The following is a 20857-nucleotide window of genomic DNA, read 5'->3' on the forward strand; positions in this document are numbered from 1 at the left end:
TAACTTATTAATAATATACCTTTTTGACAATAACATGTTAAAAAGTTTCATAATATTTGCAGTATTTTTAACTTAAGATAGGGACTATTAGTTATTGATTTTACAGGTCATATGGTTAACAAAGTTATAGTTAAAATGATATAGTAAGTAAGTTGGGCATTTTTTGTGTAAAAATTTGGAATTTCGGATTAAAGGAAAAACTAAAGAGTAAAAAATAAAGAAATGTTCATACCGCTTTTTCCATAAAGTCAAATTCAGGAGCACAGGTATATACTAAGGTGTCGAAATCTGTATACCCTAAGATTCTGGCTGCTATAAGGTCACTCAGGCGAATCTGGAAAAAAAATAAAGTAAAATGAATTAAAATTACACAAATAATTATAGTCAGTAATAATTAATTTGATGTAAGAGTCATGAAGTCTACAGAGCAGATAAATCCAAGATACACAGATGTATCTAAAATGCAGTAAATCAAATGTATTATATGCTGACTTATCAAGATAAACTGAAAATAAAGAGAAATATCAAGTGAAAAAAAATGAGAAAGAGGTCAGATAAAAATAAGCAGAGAACATGATAAAGCTAAAATCAGCCCTTGTTGGGAAGAAACGACTATGCAGTTCAAAATCATGAGATTTTATAATCAGATAATTTATTATTTAAAAGGTTAATTTCACCCCAAAGATTTCATTTCACCTTTCACCACACACTATAAATCATAAACAAACTTTCTGTGCACTGTAACTTTCACAAAGCCTCAGATGCTGATTATGTTTGGTATTTCTTCACATTTTTTTAAACATACAGTTGAGTCATTAAATATGAAAGCTATTCCTCATAAGAATCAGAACAATTATATATCTAGATTTAGTTACTTGCTCTTAAGGCATTAAAATTATATGCCACACACAATCCCACTGTGGAGCTCCTATTATCCACTAATGATTTACTGTCTACAGTTGGTGAGACAATTATTTTTGCACTGAATTCTTAGAAGACCAGAAAAAGAAAAATATTTGGCACTAAAACCCTAATTCAAATTATTTGATAGGGACAGAAATTGTTTATACCAAGTTGATAATTATGAGTGTTTCATGTTCATTCACTGTTCCTCCTATCTACCAGTACCAAAACAAATTTAGAATTGCTCTTTCTTTTTCCAATTCTGAGTTTATCCTGGTGGCTAAAAAGAAGTTAATCAAACCACTAGAATTTCAAGTTTTTCAAGTCCTCATTGAAGACTACTAAGGGAGGATACCTGTGTTTCTTGTAAAGAGTTGGGTGACAAAAAGAAACAAAAATCAGAGACCATTCTCAATTGACAAATAAATAACTTAGAAGGCCTAAATAAACTTTATCATAAAATAATCTATTAAAAAAGCTAATAACAATAAAAAGGAAGGGTACAAGGGAGTATGTCAGATATATCAGCCAATAACACAACAAATAAAACTAATAAATCACCATTCAAAGTCAGCAATAAATAGTAAATGAATGTTTACACTTAGAAATTTTATTTAACATCAAAATGTATGCATGTTTTATTGGATAGAAACAGTAGTTGGCTTTTTAGAGAGGAAGTATCATAATCACTTGCTCCAGTTAGCATAATTTCAATATTAGAGAGGATATTAGTATTGGAAAGTACTAAGTAAGGTGAATTTCATACATTAAGGTATGATATGATCATGTATGATTATTTCTTCACAGAAAGTGCTATAAATCAAATGTAACTTTATGCATTGTTTTCTATTCCATAAACTAACTAGTTAAGTAGGGACTTAGGCCTAGAAAAGGGCCATCGCTTAAGATATTAGCTTTGAAAAACACATAAACAGCACACAAGAGATAAGACTCCACATATATTTTTAAAAAGCTTATTCCTTTTTATTTTTATTTTTTAGTTGTAGATGGACACAATACCTTTATATCATTTATTCTTACGTGATGCTGAGGATAGAACCCAGTGCCTCATACATGCTAGGAAAGTGCTCTACCACTGAGCTACATACAATCCCAGGCCCTCCACATATATTTTTTAAAAGTTGAAAGACTGAGAACTTTTAGCATTCTCTCTTTATATAACCATTAAAGATTAAAAATATCAAATCATATCTTAATTTAGTCCTTAATTATCCATAAATAAAACCACATTGAGATATTTAGTTCTGTATTTTGAAGCCAAGCAATGTTAAAAATCTATAAACACGAAAAAACATTTAAATAACTATATGTATTTTACCTAAAATATTATAAATAACTATACAAATTATTAGTAATTTTTTCTTTCCTAGAAGACTGAGTTAGCATTCACTGATACACTTTTTTCCTAGCTCTTGCAAAGACCATTGATCTGCAGGACTTTATTAATAAATCTGCAAATAAATAGTCTGGGAACCTTAAAGAAATGGGATTCTCTGTAAAATGAAGAGAAAAGAATAGATTTTTTTAAGGTTTTAATGCAGCTACATGCTTTTAGAAACTTAATGCTTTAATTAGAAAGTACTTACATGGTCTGAAACACCTAAGATTTTAGAGGTCAGAAATTTCAAAACGACAGTTCCAAACCACCAAATACCACCTTGAATTAGCTAGGAAATAAACAGAAGCCCAAGATTAAAAATATCATATTACTCATTAAAATGTTCAATCATACCTATATGTGACATAGAATGATTTAATCATGTGAGGAACATTAGTAAAATACATATATTGTGAGCTATAAAAAAAGATGCCCCTTTAGAAAATTTTAACAGCAAAGAATTGAAATTGATGACATTGCTGCAAAATACACAACAATAATAGAGCACTATATATCCTAAATGTAAAGGAAACTATAAAAAGGTATTTCTTTCAAATTTTGTTAAGAAAAGACAGTGGTTATGTATTTATTTCCAAATATTATTACTCAGCTGAAATGCATTTTTCAAAACACTAAGCTCTTTTCTCACTCTAGAAATACATAAGTCTCTCTTCAAGAAAAAAAAAGTCTAAAATTTGAAATTTGAACACTGAAGTTTTCATTTTCAGAAGAGAACTGTGTACTAAAACAGACAAGGAGGCTCCTGGATTTTATTATTACAGTTGTTTAAGTTTTTGTCCAGCATTGATTGAAAATAGACTCAGGGTAGTGAGAGGAATTATAACAGCCTAAATCCAAATCTCTCCACATACCAGCCAACAAGTAGAATAACACAATGGCAAATGCAGGAAACAACAGTATGAACTTCAAACTACCCATAAATGGAAAAGTAAACAACAAATACAGCAGAGTTGTACCTCATATTCCTGACCTAAGCCTTTGCAGAGAATGAGGGAGGACCCTCAAAGTACAGAGAAAAGAAAAGAGGGAAGTGAGGGGGCAGAACTGAACTCAAGTACCCTGGGAAAGAGAAAAGCCCTTGAAGACTGAGGCCAGGTACTGAGTGGGGTAAATGGTTTAGGTCTCAGAAAAGCATTCCTTTGGGATAGAAAGGAGGATAAACAGGGAGAAAATCCCTTTGGAAAAATATGGTGAAGGAAATAGAAGTAGGAAGGGAAAATTTAATATTCAGCAGAACAATCAACCAAAAATAAAAAGATAATCAGCCATGATTGCCATCATGAGGGGGAGAGGGAGAGGGACAAAGCCGGGGGGGGGGGGGGGGGGGGGCAAGGAGATAAGAGAGGAGAGAGAAGAAGAAACAGAGAAAAGGGGAAGAAAAAAGTTATATTTACTGAAAAAATTTTCTATATTGATAGAAGTAGTTGTACTTGAACTAGAAAACACCAATCCTGTCTATAAAATAATTAGATAAAAGATGCCTATATGTCTGTAAAAAAATTTCTATAAAAAAGATAAGAAAAAATTTGAGTCAAATATTTTAGCTGATGAAATCCATACCACCAAACAACACTAAGCTTACAATGCAGAAACAAAACAAAACACTATGCAGAAATAAGACCTGAATTAAATATCTTAAGACAATCAGGTAAGTATTCCAAAGGTATAAATATTTAAAAATCAGCTTAAATAATAAATTTAAAAACTAAAAAATAGAAATGAGAAAAAACAAAATTTATTAAACACAGAAGAGGAATGGAAGAAAAGGAGAATACCAGAAAATCAAGACTATTATTTTTAAAAATGACTAAAAGATTCAAACAAAAAAATAATAAGAACATTTTTAGGCTATAAAACAACCACAAAGAATGAAAATGAGATCAGAAAAGAGTTAAAAAGATCAGAGAAAGCTGTTGAACTGGAAAACTGGAAAAACAATGAATCACACAGAGCTGGTATTTTAAATTATAATCCAAGAAAATTTTCCACAAATAAGACAACCTGAATGTACATTTGAATGTAATGGGCACTAGGAAAACTGAACCTGTATGTAAACTAACTCAAGACATATTCTAATAAAACTATTTTTAAAAAATTCCTCTGAACCTCCTGGCAAGTGATTTTGGCTAGCATCAAACTGAATAAAAGAAACATACAGCCAGGCACAGTTGTGAAAGACTGTAATCCCAGCTGAGGAAGGAGGATCCCATGTTCAAGGTCAGCCTCAGCAAATAAGCAAGACCCGTCTCAAAAAATAAAAAGGTCTGGTATTAATGAGAATACCTACCACTCAGGTCTTGAGTTCTAAATACCTTTCTCCACTAAAAGGAACCAGGATTGATTCTAGGGATGGGGCAAGAAAAATACAAGATGAGCCTGGTGCATCTTGTTGAGTCAGAATGTATGCAAGCATCCAAAGACTTGTGGAGGCAGGTCAAAGGGATAAAAGATCCAGCTTGAAACCATCTATAATGGCACAATGGTATTTGTACATAATGTGAATTTTCCCTATATAAATAACAAATTATTCCAGCATCATTCATTGAAAAGTGACCAGCAAGTCAATCTTATTGAAATTCCTTGGAATCTAAACATTACCTGGGAAGAAGTGAGATTATAAGGAGTTTGTCTATGCATAAACATGGTTTATTTTTCTATTTAGTGGGATATTCTTTATGTCTTAAAAATTTAAACATAAGTTTCACCATGTAAATATTGTCATATTTTGTTAGCTTTAATCAAACACTATATATTTTTTCTTTCTGATATGTAAAGCATATTTTCAAAGCTATGTTTTCTGTTTGTTGCCAACTTTTCTATACTCAGACTTTTGTTTCTTTGATATTCTTGAGTTTATAGCTTAGTTAATTCTTATTGTTCCAAGTCTATTGCTGAAAATGCAGTCGAAATGTAATTTAAGTAAAAAAAAAATTTCCTTTAAGTATTGCTTGGCAGAATTCCTTAAATGACTAAGGGCATTGTTTTACTTGTTATTTTTCAATAGTTTGTGATTAAATTTTTGATTTTCTTTTGAGTTATCAAATTGCCTAATTTTTCTGAAGTGAAAAATATCATATATTAGAAGTCTCATGTCATCCAACAACTTAGTGATCAAATCTTTCTACTTTTTCACTAAAAGGGATAAAAAAAATGCCTCCAGAAAGCACAAACAGGCTTTCCATTTCCTGCTTTTGAATTCTGTGGAAAAATCTATTACCTCATCTTAATATAACTTTTCTAGTTTCACTTTTTCAATATATAATAGGTAAACATATAACTCTTCAATATTGAAGGTTTTTTAAAAATAGGAGCACATTGAAGACCCAGAGAAAAAGAATAAATGACATCTGAAGATGATTTTCTACCTTTGAAAGTAGCTATTGAGATTAAAGAAACTGTGTTTAAAAAAAAAACCTGAAACTTACCCAAAAGTTGAGTTCAGAAACTCCCAATTTTTGAATTTGATTTTTCTTTAAAATTATTGCCTAAAATACACATAACAGAAAATGAAAATAAAATTAACAATTATATTTTATATGAAAGGAACCTTTCAAAAACTACAAAGCCAGACTTTTCCATCTCAACTATTTTTTTTATTGGTTGTTCAAAACATTATAAAGCTATTGACATATCATATTTCATACATTAGATTCAAGTTGGTTATGAACTCCCAATTTTACCCCAAATACAGATTGCAGAATCACATCGGTTACACATCCACATTTTTACATAATGCCCTATTAGTAACTGTTGTATTCTGCTACCTTTCCTATCCTCTACTATCCCCCCTCCCTCCCCTCCCATCTTCTCTCTCTACCCCATCCACTGTAATTCATTTCTCTCCTTGTTTATTTTCCTATTCCCCTCACAACCTCTTATATGTAATTTTGTATAACAATGAGGGACTCCCTCCATTACCATGCAATTTCCCTTTTCTCTCCCTTTCCATCCCACCTCATGTATCTGTTTAATGTTAATCTTTTCTTCCTGCTCCATCTCAACTATTACCAGCCATTTTCCTAATTAATTGTTGACTTTTCAAATTTTGGACATGACATAGCTAAGTGCTTTGTGTGCTAAAATTTGCCTCTTAAGTTGATTTCTCAAATAGTTATGATGGACTTTTTCTGTAAGGTTTAAATACCTGAAAAGGTAGCTGATGTATGGACACCACCACTTTGTAATGCTAAAAAAGTATGAGACAATGTTGAAAACAACAAGAATACATTTTGTGGGGAAGGAGAAAGTGAAAAGATTGATTACCAAGAGAAAAAAAGGTGTAGGAAGCAGAAACGTTAAAATCTATAAACAGTCTCATAATCATCTGCACACAGCGAAGTGCTATATAAAGTGCAATACTGTGGATGGTATCATATTTGATCAGTGTGTAAATGGAAAGTAGCAGAGACTATTCCAGATTCTGGCTTATGTATATCAAAAGTGTGCCTAAAAGAATTACAACTGACCATGGAACCATCATTCCAAACATATCCACATAAATATCATTCTGTGAGAGTTAAGTTAGGTGAGGAGACGATATACTTATCCTAATTATGTTGTCATTGCTCAAGGAAATAAAATCAGTCTCTCTCCAAATTTTTACCTCACTTATTTTGTTTTACTCATAAATAAATTGTGTTAGTTAACACAAAAAAAACCCTATATGCATACATACATGAGAAAACATGGAGAAAAGGAAACAGAAGTGGAGATATTTGCTATATTATTGAAGGTTAATTTCAAATACTTTACCCAATGAGATAGTTTTTAATATTCACATTGCAATAATTTAAAATCTGTAAAAATATTTTACATCTGACCTAAAATATGAGATCATTCAGCACCTCAAAAGTTTTTTAGAATACAGAAAGGATTTGTGTATATCCAGTCTTGGAACAGAAAGTGGCAACGAGGCTGATTAAAAAGAATATTTTTTTTTTTTTTTACAAAATCTATACTTCAATCATCACTCTACCCTATTGTGCTATGTAACCTCCAGTTAGTTATTTCTCAGATTATTCATCCTTATAATAAAAAATAATTAACATATTTCATTCAGAAATCTTTCTAGGTCTAAAATACTTCAACCCAAATAATACTTCATCCATTTCAATGATAGAGGAATATAATAGAATATATGACTACCTCCTTGTTATACAAAGCTAATATATTAACAAATACAATTTATATATGTGAAATATTAGAAAAATTATAACTTTTATTTATTCTTTGTGGAAATTACACAAGTTGAATCATGAAATTTATTTTAATACGTGACTAAGAACTTTGATACTCTTTCTGAAGTTACTCCATTCTAAAATAACTGTTTATATCTCTTATTTTTAATTAATGGCAGATTTTTTTTCATTTCATCAATATTCACAACAACACATGGATATATAACTAATGTGATCCTGCAATCTGTACACGTAGAAAACTGAGAATTCATACCCTATTTGAATCAAATGTATGATATGTCAAGATCATTGTATTGTCTTGAACAACTAATAAAAAAAAGAAAAGAAAATATTCACAACAAAATTTAAAACTCTATTATTCTGTTTATTTCAAAAGCTTATTTGACTCCAAAGAACCAAGAAATCTTCTATGATATTAAAAAGTGTATGAAAAAGTCTAACTCAATTTGTATTTTAAGTAATAAAAAATCTGTGCTTGTGAAAAAGGAATTATGATTGCAAAATAACAACAAATATCTCAAACTGATTAGAGTACTTATCTACTCAAAATGTCCTTTCAAATTAAATTTCTTAATGATAGCGATACTAAGCCAAGTGGCTTCAAATATGTAGCTAAATGATAAGGGAACGTTTATTCTCTACAGGCTGTATTGTTATTTATAAATTTATAATATTGTGTTTTGTATGATCTAATATTTTTTAAGAAAACGTCAACATAGAAAATAACTTTTTATTATTCATTCATTTATATAGCAAATAGTTTTAGAGAACCTGTGATGTTTTAAGCATTAATCTATTTCTGAAAGTACAAATATAAATAAACATGAATAAAGCCTTCATGATAAGCCCCACATACAGGTCAGTAGGAGAAGCAGATAAACACAATAGCAAACATAATGTAGTATTCTCAGAGTATTTGAGAATGGGGTACTTGGAAAATTGTATAGCATTCAGAAGAGAATAAACTCTATTACAATTCTTTTCTTAATAGCAAATATATAATTTTAAAAGTTCATGCTTCAAAATATCATATCTAAAATTAATGTATATGCATTTAAGATAAAATTTGCTTTATTTATTTTTGGAATTTGACAATTTAATTCTAAAAATGAATAAATTTAAATTTTCCATGGAAAAAAGTCAGTCTTATTACATAATACTTTTTAATTTATTTGTATACTGCTTTAAACAGGGAAACTGTACTATACTGTATTTCAAGGATGAGATACAGAAAAAGTTTTTACTTGGGGAAAACTTTCTCAAGTTAAAAGATAATGAGAAAGGGCCATATTCATTCTCCTATGCTTACATTAGACAGAAAAGCCTGCTATTTGATGGATGAAAAAAAGAAAACTCATAAACTTAACAACACTTACCCATGTCATTAACAAAGATGAAGAATAATAAGAAGATAAGTACATTGGATTTCCAAACATCAAAATGAAACAAAGGAAAAGTGAAATCTGAAAAATGAAAAAACAAACTCATGTTTCATAGTTATTACATGAAGAGTATAATTCAAACTTCAGAGGCAAACAGCCACTTATAATGCAAATTTTGTTTGTATAAAGAAAATTAATAGTTCTTGGCCTAATTATAATAGAATTTTAAGTTACTATAAGGTACTAAGTATTAAACTTCAAGATCATAAAATCTATACAGCATAATATATTTTTTCTGTATCTGCTACTTGGATAAAGGAAAAATTAACTCTTATTTCTACTGCTTCAATAATAGAATAACATAATAAAAATATTTAAAGAATAAATATTAGTTTATTATTTTAGCAAATATTAGTTTTCCTAATCTTATTTTGATTACTACATAATTTGCATCACTTATGAAGCTTTATTCTTGTTTTATTTTAAAGGAAAATACATTTGTGAACTAAGATAAAAACCAAAGTTCAACAACATAAAATTTCTTTCTTTTTTTTTATCTATATACTTTTTATTTTTATTTTTTTTTAATTTATTTTTTTATTGGTTGTTCAAAACATTATAAAGCTATTGACATATCATATTTCATACAATAGATTCAAGTTGGTTATGAACTCCCAATTTTACCCCAAATACAGATTGCAGAATCACATCGGTTACACATCCACATTTTTACATAATGCCCTATTAGTAACTGTTGTATTCTGCTACCTTTACTATCCTCTACTATCCCCCCTCCCTCCCCTCCCATCTTCTCTCACTACCCCATCCACTGTAAATCATTTCTCTCCTTGTTTATTTTCCCATTCCCCTCACAACCTCTTATATGTAATTTTGTATAACAATGAGGGTCTCCCTCCATTACCATGCAATTTCCCTTTCTCTCCCTTTCCATCCCACCTCATGTATCTGTTTAATGTTAATCTTTTCTTCCTACTCTTCCTCCCTGCTCTGTTCTTATTTGCTCTCATTATATCAAAGAAGACATTTGGTATTTGTTTTTTAGGGATTGGCTAGCTTCACTAAGCATGATCTGCTCTAGTGCCATCCATTTCCCTGCAAATTCTATGATTTTTGTCATTTTTTAGTGCTGCGTAGTACTCCATGGTGTATAAATGCCACATTTTTTTTATCCATTCATCTATTGAAGGGTATCTGGGTTGGTTCCACAGTCTAGCAATTGTGAATTGTGCTGCTATGAACATCGATGTAGCAGTATCCCTGTAGTACGCTCTTTTAAGGTCTTCAGGGAATAGTCCAAGAAGGGCAATAGCTGGGTCAAATGGTGGTTCCATTCCCAGCTTTCCAAGAAATCTCCATACTGCTTTCCAGATTGGCCGCACCAGTTTGCAGTCCCACCAGCAATGTACAAGAGTACCCTTTTCCCCACATCCTCTCCAGCACTTGTTGTTGTTTGACTTCATAATGGCTGCCAATCTTACTGGAGTGAGATGGTATCTTAGGGTGGTTTTGATTTGCATTTCTCTGACTGCTAGAGATGGTGAGCATTTTTTCATGTACTTGAACAACATAAAATTTCAATTGCAGAGTGTCATATTTATGCAAAGTTCAAAAATCTTAGGTATTAGAGAAAGACAATTGCAAAAGTAGTGACAATAATAAATAAAACAAAAATTTAAAAAATAAAAGTTTTAGAAAGCACAACACATCTACAGTTTAGTTGAAAGTATAATCAACTATAATACAAGATTTGTGACAGTTCAGTTTTCCTTCTAGATGCCATTGACATCATTATGTATTAAATACTACCAAAAGGAAGTGTCCCATTAAAACAGAATTATTCATGTTTTATAAACTCTGAGAGCTTATTTTAATATTTGACTTATGAATTTTTAAAATATTACCATATTCATATAAATGATCTTCCGAAATTTGCTTGGCTCAATGTACCCCACAACGTACATGGGAAATAATGAGGCTATCTGAAAAAAAATATATAAAATGCAAAATTGAAAAAATTATAATAAACAAATACTTCAATGTTGATAGGCAAAGTAAATATAAGAGGGAGAGCTATTTCTGATAACAACAGGCAAAGTAATTTGAACCACTTTCAACTAAGAAGTAGAATAGCTAAGAAAAAATATAAATATATATATGCATATATATGTAAGAATATAAAAAAGTATGTAAGTATGAAAACCATAGATTATTAACAAGGCAAATTAGAAATTAGCAAAATAAAACCAGGAAAAAGATGTAAATCTATAGTAATGAGCATGACATTTTGGATTCCTTTTCTCTCAGTTCCAACAGAGGCAGATGCTTCTAGCTGAGAGGCAGCTGAGAGACGAGTAAGCAGAGCAGGCATTTTAGGCAGATAGGAAAGCAGGGTACACCAAGGAAGGAATGCTTTGTAGACTCCCAGACTTTGGTCTAAGAGTGAACCAGAAATCAAGCAGCCCTCAGAAAGACTGAAACCCACATTTGCATCATCTCAATCTAATTGCATGAAGATATTTCAGGATTGTTAGTGCCTTTCTTTACCTGTTAGAAGCAAATTTAATCTTGTCTGGAGAAAGTTCATATCAACTTAGCCTTAATTTAGCTCTATGCCATATCAAATAATTGCCAAGCATAAGAGGAGATAAGACAGTATCACAAAAACTGTAAAAACACGTTGTAAAGGATCTAGATAAGACATCAGTAAACTTGTCAGGTAAAAAGCCAAATAGTAAACATGTTATGCTTTATGGGACACATATGGACCCTGTTGAATAGACTTCTTTTCTGTTTTAAAATTTTTTTCTGCAATACTTTAGAAATATAAAAACAATTATTAGCTTGCAAATCACTCAAAAACATGTCTAGCATCATCAAACATAAATTTAAATTATGCTTGACATGTTCAAGGAAATAATAGGATCGAATATTCTAAGAGAGCACAAGTCATTAAAAAAAAGTGGGGGAAATCAAATTGGCTGAGCACCATGGTATACACTCATAATCCCAGCTACTCAGGTGGCAGTAAGATCACAAGTTCAAGGTCAGACTGGGCAACTTAACCCTGTCTAAAAATAAAAAATGTCTGGGATGTAGCTCAGAGATAGAGCATGCTTGGGGGTTCAATCTGCAGTACCACAAAAAAAGAAAGCCAAATGAAATTTAAAAACAATATTAAAATAATCAATATCAAGACATTAACAAATGAGTTTAAAAACAGGATAAACACAGCCAAATAAAAAATTGGGTGAACTAGAAGATGGATCAGAAGAACACATTTGGAAGGAAGCACAAAATGATAAAAGAACAAGAAATTTATCTGAACACAAGAATAAAGATCAGTTATGTTATACTTTACATCTTAGAGGAGAAAATTAGGTAGAAGCTATATTTAAAGGAATTATAGCAAGGAGCTTCCCCCAAATTTATAGGCAATATCAAGCAATGATTTGTGAAGTATCACAAATTCCCAAGGAAGAATAAAAACAAAATAATACAAAACAAACCTCCACAAAATCCTGAGGACATAGGCATATCATTTTAAAAGCTGCAGAAGAACAATAGCAAAGAGAAAACTCGTAAGAGCAACTGGAAATTAACATACTATAAAGCTATACTATAAATCAAGATTGAATATCAAATTGATAGATGGAACAAAATACAGAGTCTAGAAATAAACACACACAAAGGCAGGTAGCTAAACTTTGAGGAGAAAAGATAGTCTTTTCAGCAAATGGTACTGGAATAACTGTACATTCAAATGCAAAGAAAAGGATTCTAGATAGGGACCTTACATCAAAAAATTAGCCTAAAGTGGATTTTAAACCTGAAGGTATGAATCAAAACTATAAAACCGAAAATATGGGAGAAAATTTAGGTGGACCTTGGGTTTGATGATGAGTTTTAAAATATAACACCAAAGCCAATATCCCATGAAAGAAAAAAATTGTAAACTGAATTTCATTAAGCTAAAAACTTCTGCTCTGCAAAAGACACTATTAAGAAAATTAAATAATAAGCTAGAGACAGAGAAAATCTTTGCGAAACACATATGCAATTCAAATAGCAGAATTCCAAAATACACAAAGAACTTCCAAAACTAAGCAAGAAAACAAACAACCCAATTAAAAATGGGCAAAACACCTTTTGAAGAAACACTTCACCAGAGAACAAGGTGAAGAAGAACATATAAAGAAGAACAAGAACATATAAAGATACTCAACATCGTATGCCATTAGAGAATTGAAATTCAAACAATAAAGAGATATCACTGTTGCTTTAATCAGCTTGTGCATTGCTGTGACCAATATATATGACAAGAACAATTTAAAGGAAGAAAAGTTTATTTTGGAGCTCCTAGTTGTAGAAGTCTCAGTTCAGACAGTCAACTCCATAGCTCTGGGACCAAGGCGAGGCAGAACATTATGGAGGAAGGACATTCAGGAGGAAAACAGCTTGGGACCTGGCAACCAGGAAGCAGAAACAGAGCTCTGCTCACCAGGGACAAAATACAAACCCTAAAGGCAAACCCTCAGTGACCTACTGCCTCCAGACACACCCTACAGTTACCACCAAGTTAATCCATATCAGTGAATTAATCCAAGGTAGGTTACACTTCTCATAATCTAATCACTTTACCTTTGAAAATTCTTACACATTTGTGAGCCTTTAAAAAAAATTTTTTTAGTTGGAGATGGACACAATACTTTTATTTATTTATTTTTTATGTGGTCCTGGGGATTGAACCCAGGAGCCTCACACATGCTAGGCAAGCGCTCTACCACTGAGGTACACCCAAGTCCCCACACGAGCTTTTTGGGGGCACCTTATACCTAAACCATAACAAATGATTAGGACAGAATGGCTAATATCCCAAAACTTATAGAATCAGCAATTTCTTACAAAGTTAAACATAACCTTACCCCACAATCCAGTAATTGCCTGCCTGGATACATACCCAACATTTGAAAACTTATGTCCACTCAAAAACCTGAATACAAATGTTTATGATAGCTTTATTCATAATCACCAAAGCCTAGAAGCAACCATAATGTCCTTCAATAGGTGAATGGATAAACCAATTATGGTGCAATTATATATTTAAATATTATTCGGCAATAAAAATGAGTGATCAAGCCATGAAAAGACATAGAGGAATCTTAAACGCATATTGCTAAGTAAAATAAGCCAGTATGAAAAGACTACATAATGTATAATTCCAATGATATGACTTATAAAAAAGTAAAATTATACAGTTAAAGTCATTGCCAGGTGTTGTAGATAGGGTTGTAGGGTTGAATAAGTGAAGCACAAGGAATTTTTTTAGAATGTTGAAAATATTTTATATATTTGTTATGGTTTGGATGTGATGTGTCCCCCAAAAGCTCATGCATGAGACAACACAAGAGGGTTTAGAGGTAAAATAATTGGGTTACGAGAGCCTTAACCCAGTCAATGAATGAGTTTCCTGATGGGTTTAATTGAGTGGTAACTGAAGGTGGGTAAGGTGTGGCTGGAGGAGGTGGGTCATTGGGTGGCATACTTTTAGGGTATATATTTTGTATCTCTCTCCATGTTGTGATCAACATGTGGGCCACTTCCCTCTGCTATACTCTTCTGCCATGATGTTCTGCCTCACCTTGAGCCCTGAGGAATGGAGCTAGCTGTCTGTGGACTGAGACCTCTAAAACCATGAACCCCAAATAAACTTTTCCTCCTCCAAAATTGTTGTTGTCAGGTCTTTTAGTCACAGAAGTGAAAAATCTGACTAAAACAATACTATAATGGTGGATACATATCATTACGCATTTGTCAAATCTCATAGAATTGTATAAAGAAAGAGAACCTTAATATAAATTGTGACCTTTAGTAATAAAATACAAATTTTAGTCTATTAGTTCTAACAAATGTACTATATTAATGCAAGATGCTAATTATAGGGGATATATGATTATAGGATATAATCATATATCCCCTATAATTATAGGATATAATATATGGTTGTGTGGGGTGGGATGAAGTAGGGATGAGGTGGGAAGACTGAGAATGCCCTCAAAAACAAGATTTACAACTAACTTCTTAACAGAAATGAATCAGAAGATAATGGGATGATATTTTCACAACACTGAGAAAATAAATTTTAAAAATTCCCAACCTTGAGTTCTATACCAGAGATAATTACCTTTAAGAAAGAAGGCAAATTGAACATTCTCATACAAGAATGCAAAAACTGTCACCAACAGGTTCACACTAAAGGAAAATACTAATGAGTGCTCTTTGGACAGCAAAAAGATCCTCTGTGGAAGCTTGGAGACAGAAAGCATTCAAGAGGGAAATAAACATGTGAAAAATCTACTTAATCTTATAAAAGTTAATTACATAAAATAATACAGATGCTATGAGGTTTAAAAATAACTAAATATGTGTGTATACATGTAAACACATATAGCATACATATATGCATATATATATATATATATATATATATATATATATATATATATATATATATATGCAAATATATATGGACATACACACATAGCAAAAAACAAATGGCATTTAATCCAGAAGGAAAATAAATTGATTTAAAGTGTTTTAAGGTGCTTGTATTATTTGGGAAGAAGTGATAGTATTAATTTATACTGTAACTCAAAAATAAATGTTTTAATTTCTAAGGTTATCTTTAAAAGAGTAAAAAATAGTATGACTAAACGAATAAACACTGTAGGAATGTGGAACGATAAAAGCATTCAGCTGGCCAGATGGGAAAGAGGTGTATAAATATCACATAGCAAATGGGGCAATTACAAAGAAACTGCCTTAGAAAGATGATAAATTTAAAATTAATTATCAATAATTACATCATCATCAATGGACTGAATAACACAATTAAAGACAGTATTATTTAACAAGATTTTTAAAAAACTAATTATATCTAAAATGTAAAGATGCAGAAAAATCTGAACATAAAAAAATGGTGAAAGATCAATATAAACACTAAAAGAAAGGTGATATGGCTCTATTATAACAGAAATATAGGCTTTAAGGCAAAAACACCACTACCAATAAATAGGCACTTTAATGAAAGTAATATATGATAATTATGTACATAATAATAATGTATCAAAATGTTGAACACTTTACAGAACTAAAAGAGATATAGACAATTCTACCATAAGATTTTAACACAGACCCCCTCTATTAATTGAAATAAGCATACAAAAATCATGCTAGAATATTTTAATAATTAACAAAATTAGCTTGATTAACCTAACTAGAACTATACACTTAAGTTTAAAATACACCATTTCTTAAATGCATGAGAAATAGAAATTCCTGGGGACAAGTCTAAGAAAAAAAAACTATGAAGCATTATTGAAATAAACTGAATAAGAAATTAAATAAGTGAAAGTGTATATCATATTGTTTGTTTGAAGACACATCATTTAAGAATTTCAAATTTTTTATTTAATAAAGTGATACTTTTCTTCAGCCTAAAGGAAAGGAAAACATATAGAATCCCCTGAGATTTTACCTAAAAAGCAGCAGCCCAGAAAGCAGGTTTTAAGGGGCATTGGGACAAAGTTGCTTTCTGTTTGCTTGCTGTTTGAATACAGTTTATTTGATAAAATAGTTGTAGGTGTCAATAGAAAGATCAATAGAAAGATCAACCTGGTGATGAAAAAATTTACTAATTATGAAAAATGTAACACGTAGATTCCTATGTAGGAAAGCAACTAGGTAATAGATTAATTAGTTTTTTTACAAGTATATGTAATCTTCAAATCATTATAAACTTGTAGAGAGGGAGGTTGATATTTTTAATAAGAAAAGCTGCATCTACTTCCAGCAGAAGGAACATCAAATCCTCTCAGGGGTGGGGATATTTTGGTGGCTTCTTTCAGTTATTATAGATCAAACAGGTACACACTGTTTTTTGAGCAGAAGGTTTCCTTCACTTAAAAAAGACTATCATTACTGAGACTCTTGATGTGTGAGATTTGAAGTTCAATGAAGAGGGAGGAACTGGGAAAACATGTCGTATAGGAACCAGGAGTTTCCCCAAGTGGAAACCTTTTTCTGAGATATACTAATATTTGAACATCTCTGAAAACCTAGTGTAATCTTAACTTGGTTAAGCTAGCAAGATAGAACCCCAAAGAACTTGTAAAACACACAAAGAGTATGGGCTGGAAGACTCTGAACTTATGAGCTCACTTAACACTAAAGTCCCAGATCCTGTCCTAGGCAAAGGCTAGTTCTACAAAGGGCATGTGGGTGATGCTGAACCACCTTTGACTTGACTCAGATATTTTAGCATTTCCAGTGTGCTATGAGACAGAATGGCTGCATTCCCCTTGAAAAGAGTTGGGCCATTCCCAAGGGTAAACAGGGAATCCTGGTCCATTTTATTATGAAGCACCCAGAATATATGGCTGTTCCAAAGCTTTTTGTCTTTAAGAAGGTACATTTGAGTTTTTTTCTTTCCATGCCCATCAACAGGTCTTCTTCAAATCACTAGGAAAGCTTTAGGACAGAAAATTTAACTTGCCAGACGTTTCTCTTTAGAGAAAGAACTCACAGAAGTCCAAACAGCAGCCTTACCCCCAGGTTACATCTCAGAAGCAAAGAATCAGATACACATTAGGTAGATGTAGGAGCCACCTGGCCTACAGGAGCCTCCATATGGGAAATGCCATTAAAAGAGCCTCCTTACTCAAGAAAGCTCAGATAAGATTCTTCCCAACTTAGTGCAATTAGGCAGTCATCAAGCAATGTGCCTAGTAACATCATGCTAGAAAGTTCTCATGCAGAAGAGGAAAGTGCTTTGTAACAGCAGTGTGGTGGCATCTGCCATAGTACACAGAATCCCTGATAGTGATGAATCCTTCAGATTCAAGCAGCCAGATTTCTGGGCCAGGAGTAAGGATAGAACATCTACTATTGATCCTTGCCTACATAAATTGTTGACAATAGAAGGAGTAACTTCAAAGAGAGCAGTAGACATTCTTGTTTTAAACAGGATGGGGTCATGAAGTCACATTTAAATATTCAAAAAGATGTGACCTAATTTTGTACTCCAAAGAATCAGCTATATAGTGAGTGAAAATGAAATTGAAAACCAGTTTTGTATAAAATCTCAACACTCTCTTCTTTGAAAATAATTCACATTTCTATCATTTCTGATTTTACAGTTTCTTTTCTGCAACTATTCCTTTCTCTTTCCTTAGTCATAACAATCACTCCTACATGCCTGGAATTCCCCAATAAAATATAATATAGAATACTTAGTTGCCAGAACTAAATCACAGTTTCTCAGTGTCTTAGAATGATAACATCTATGGTCTTACCATTCCCAATATTCTACATTTCTATGATTGTCTTTCATAACATTTTCCTTTGAAAAAAGGAAACTTTTAATCCATAACTCTCATTTCTCAGACAATATGGGTTGGAGACATGAACTAATTTTAGCCTTAATCTAAGACACAATAGAGAAGAATATTTCCAGAAAAACAAAAGATTTATTTCATTAGTATGAACAAACAAAACTCTACACATTAGTTAAAAAAATAAAAGCCTCAGATATCCTGAGTGCATAGGAAAACACTAAGGGATTCAAACCTACCCAAACAGTTTCTTAAAAAGTTTCATCAGTCCCACTGGATTAATGAATTTGCTGACAATGAAATGTTGCTTATTAAAAATATATTCCATTATGTTGGCATGTGCAAAAAAATGAAAACCAGAGGGTAATTTCTGTGTAACAACCTGTAAGGAAGTATAGCAGTGGAAATACTTGAAACATTCTTTAAACATGCAATGTCAATTGAGTTGAGGTTATAATTGCACTTTTTGTGGACAATTGGCAGCATGAGGCCTCTTTGCAGAATTTTTCACTTTCAATTTACAGGATATTATTATTATCAGTGTTTGTTAGTTAGGTGGAAAGGAACCCTAATGAAAAATCCTAGTATCATGAAATTTCATCAGAACTGTTCTTTTATTTTCTCTACCCATTTCAGTTTCTTGACATTAGTTACTTAGATGTTTTGGGAAACAGGATATCTCAATTCCTGTAAGTGATATCATGATAAAAGCTCTGAGAAATGGTTCCTACTCAAATTCTGCTCTTTAGACAAAATGGTCAGAATTCAGCTACCCTAGAAGTAGAAACCCTACACTAGAAGTAGATCATAAAGAGCAGGAAAGACTTTAGCTATCTTGTGATGTGGCACCAAAATGAGTTGTAAGGCAAAAGAAAAACACACAGGTAGATAGATTCACAGATGTTATCTCAGCAACCAAAAAGAAAATTTGTTAACAAATTATAAATCCTTTACATTTTCATCACTAATATTCATCAAACTAACCAATACACTAATAGAATGTGGAATTAAATCATTGTAAATTATGCATTTATTATACACTCATAATTATTCTATATTTTAAAAGTCTTTCAGGGCATAAATATAATCACATGTTAAAATTCCTACAGAAAAAAAATGTTACATTTAACTTAAATTAGTTTAAAATCATCTTACCTGTGTAAAAAGTATAAACTGAGCAAATTGCCAGGGAAGCATAAAAGCAATATTGGAAGCACAGAGTGCAATGAAATGTTTTCCATTATTGTGTGAGGTCCTTAAATGGAAAGAAATGATACCAGTAAGTCTTACCACGAACATAGTCAATCATTTTTTAAAAATAAAGAAAAAGACTACTTGCAAAATAATAAAATCTAAATGATCCCCTTACCTTTGAAAAAACAGCTAACTTTGGAACTCAGTTTACTAAAAAGAACTAAAAATGCCTTGAAAATGCCCAGTGTAGAACAACTATAATTAAAGAGTTTTAGGAACAATATTTCAAAATTTATAATTAGATAAAATATTTTAAATATAAAAGTTTATTTCCCTGTAAATATGCCTGAAATTCAGAATTTAATATCCCAGGGAAGGTCAGAGATAGGACATGACAATAATCTGGCATGCCTCACAATGTTTTTCTTATATGCATAGACATAATGTTTATATACTACTATTTTTATGTTTCAGAAAATAATGAGGAAAATTATAAGTGCTAGTGGGGAAATAAGTTAACAACTATGGAATCATTTTAAGGCAAAAAAAATTTAAAAGAACAAATTAAAAATAGTTCCAGAATGTAGTTAAATCTTTATGGTTGAAGTTTAAATTGTCTGTTCTGCAATACTAAAACACATTGGTAACCAATTCCTTTTATCACAGAAAAGTTGAGTATATTTAAGAATCTGATAAAAGAAATACATATATTTTATGTAAATAATAAAACAGCAACAGTTCCTTTTGTAAAAGCTGTACTGGGTTTTGACAAATCCTTATATAAAAGTAGATAACTTTTCAAAAACAGCATTTAAAATATAATGTCAGTAATATTATCACAAAATATTCATTAAGCACTTGGTGATCTTGCATTTTATCAAGCAAAATCATTTTTGACTAAGGTGTAGAATATAGCACATGCCTTCAAGAATAATTTTAAAATATATAAGTAGGACATTTCAATCCAGGAACCCCTGTCTGGCCAGATTAATGTAATTTCAATAAATCTTCCTGGTAATTTAACTGGTAAGGGTTGGCGGAGGTACTGGCGGTTTCCTTCACTATAATCTTTCAGAGGAGGTGATGTACCAACCAAACCTATACAAATCTGTATATAGGAAGCAGACTCCCAAAGACAAATTCAACACCAAGATAAACTTGTCAGGTATGTGACACATCAGAGGTTAGTCTGCTGTCTCTCAAGATTTGTAAGCACATCTGGATGCATTTGTCGCCTTCATTTAATCAGCAATCATATAAGGCCTTAAATATTTGCATGGGAATATGCTAAGTGCTCTGTGGTTAAAGCACAGTATGGCATAGTCTGTGCTTGGGTATACTTTAATATAT

General features: G+C 31.6%; 1 protein-coding gene across 1 annotated transcript in view; it reads right to left on the bottom strand.

Annotated features, from left to right (window-relative positions):
* Positions 1-20857, bottom strand: part of Dpy19l2 (dpy-19 like 2) — a 69516-nt gene that overhangs the window by 21804 nt on the left and 26855 nt on the right. The window contains exons 9-14 of the mRNA XM_027939695.2: positions 19469-19568; positions 10826-10903; positions 8898-8984; positions 5749-5808; positions 2511-2591; positions 233-334 (exon numbers count right to left, since the gene is read on the bottom strand). Of these exons, the coding sequence (XP_027795496.2) occupies positions 233-334; positions 2511-2591; positions 5749-5808; positions 8898-8984; positions 10826-10903; positions 19469-19568 (508 nt within the window). The remainder of the gene's footprint in view (positions 1-232; positions 335-2510; positions 2592-5748; positions 5809-8897; positions 8985-10825; positions 10904-19468; positions 19569-20857) is intronic.

Source organism: Marmota flaviventris, chromosome 1 (assembly GCF_047511675.1).
Source record: "Marmota flaviventris isolate mMarFla1 chromosome 1, mMarFla1.hap1, whole genome shotgun sequence".
Lineage (NCBI taxonomy): Eukaryota > Metazoa > Chordata > Mammalia > Rodentia > Sciuridae > Marmota > Marmota flaviventris.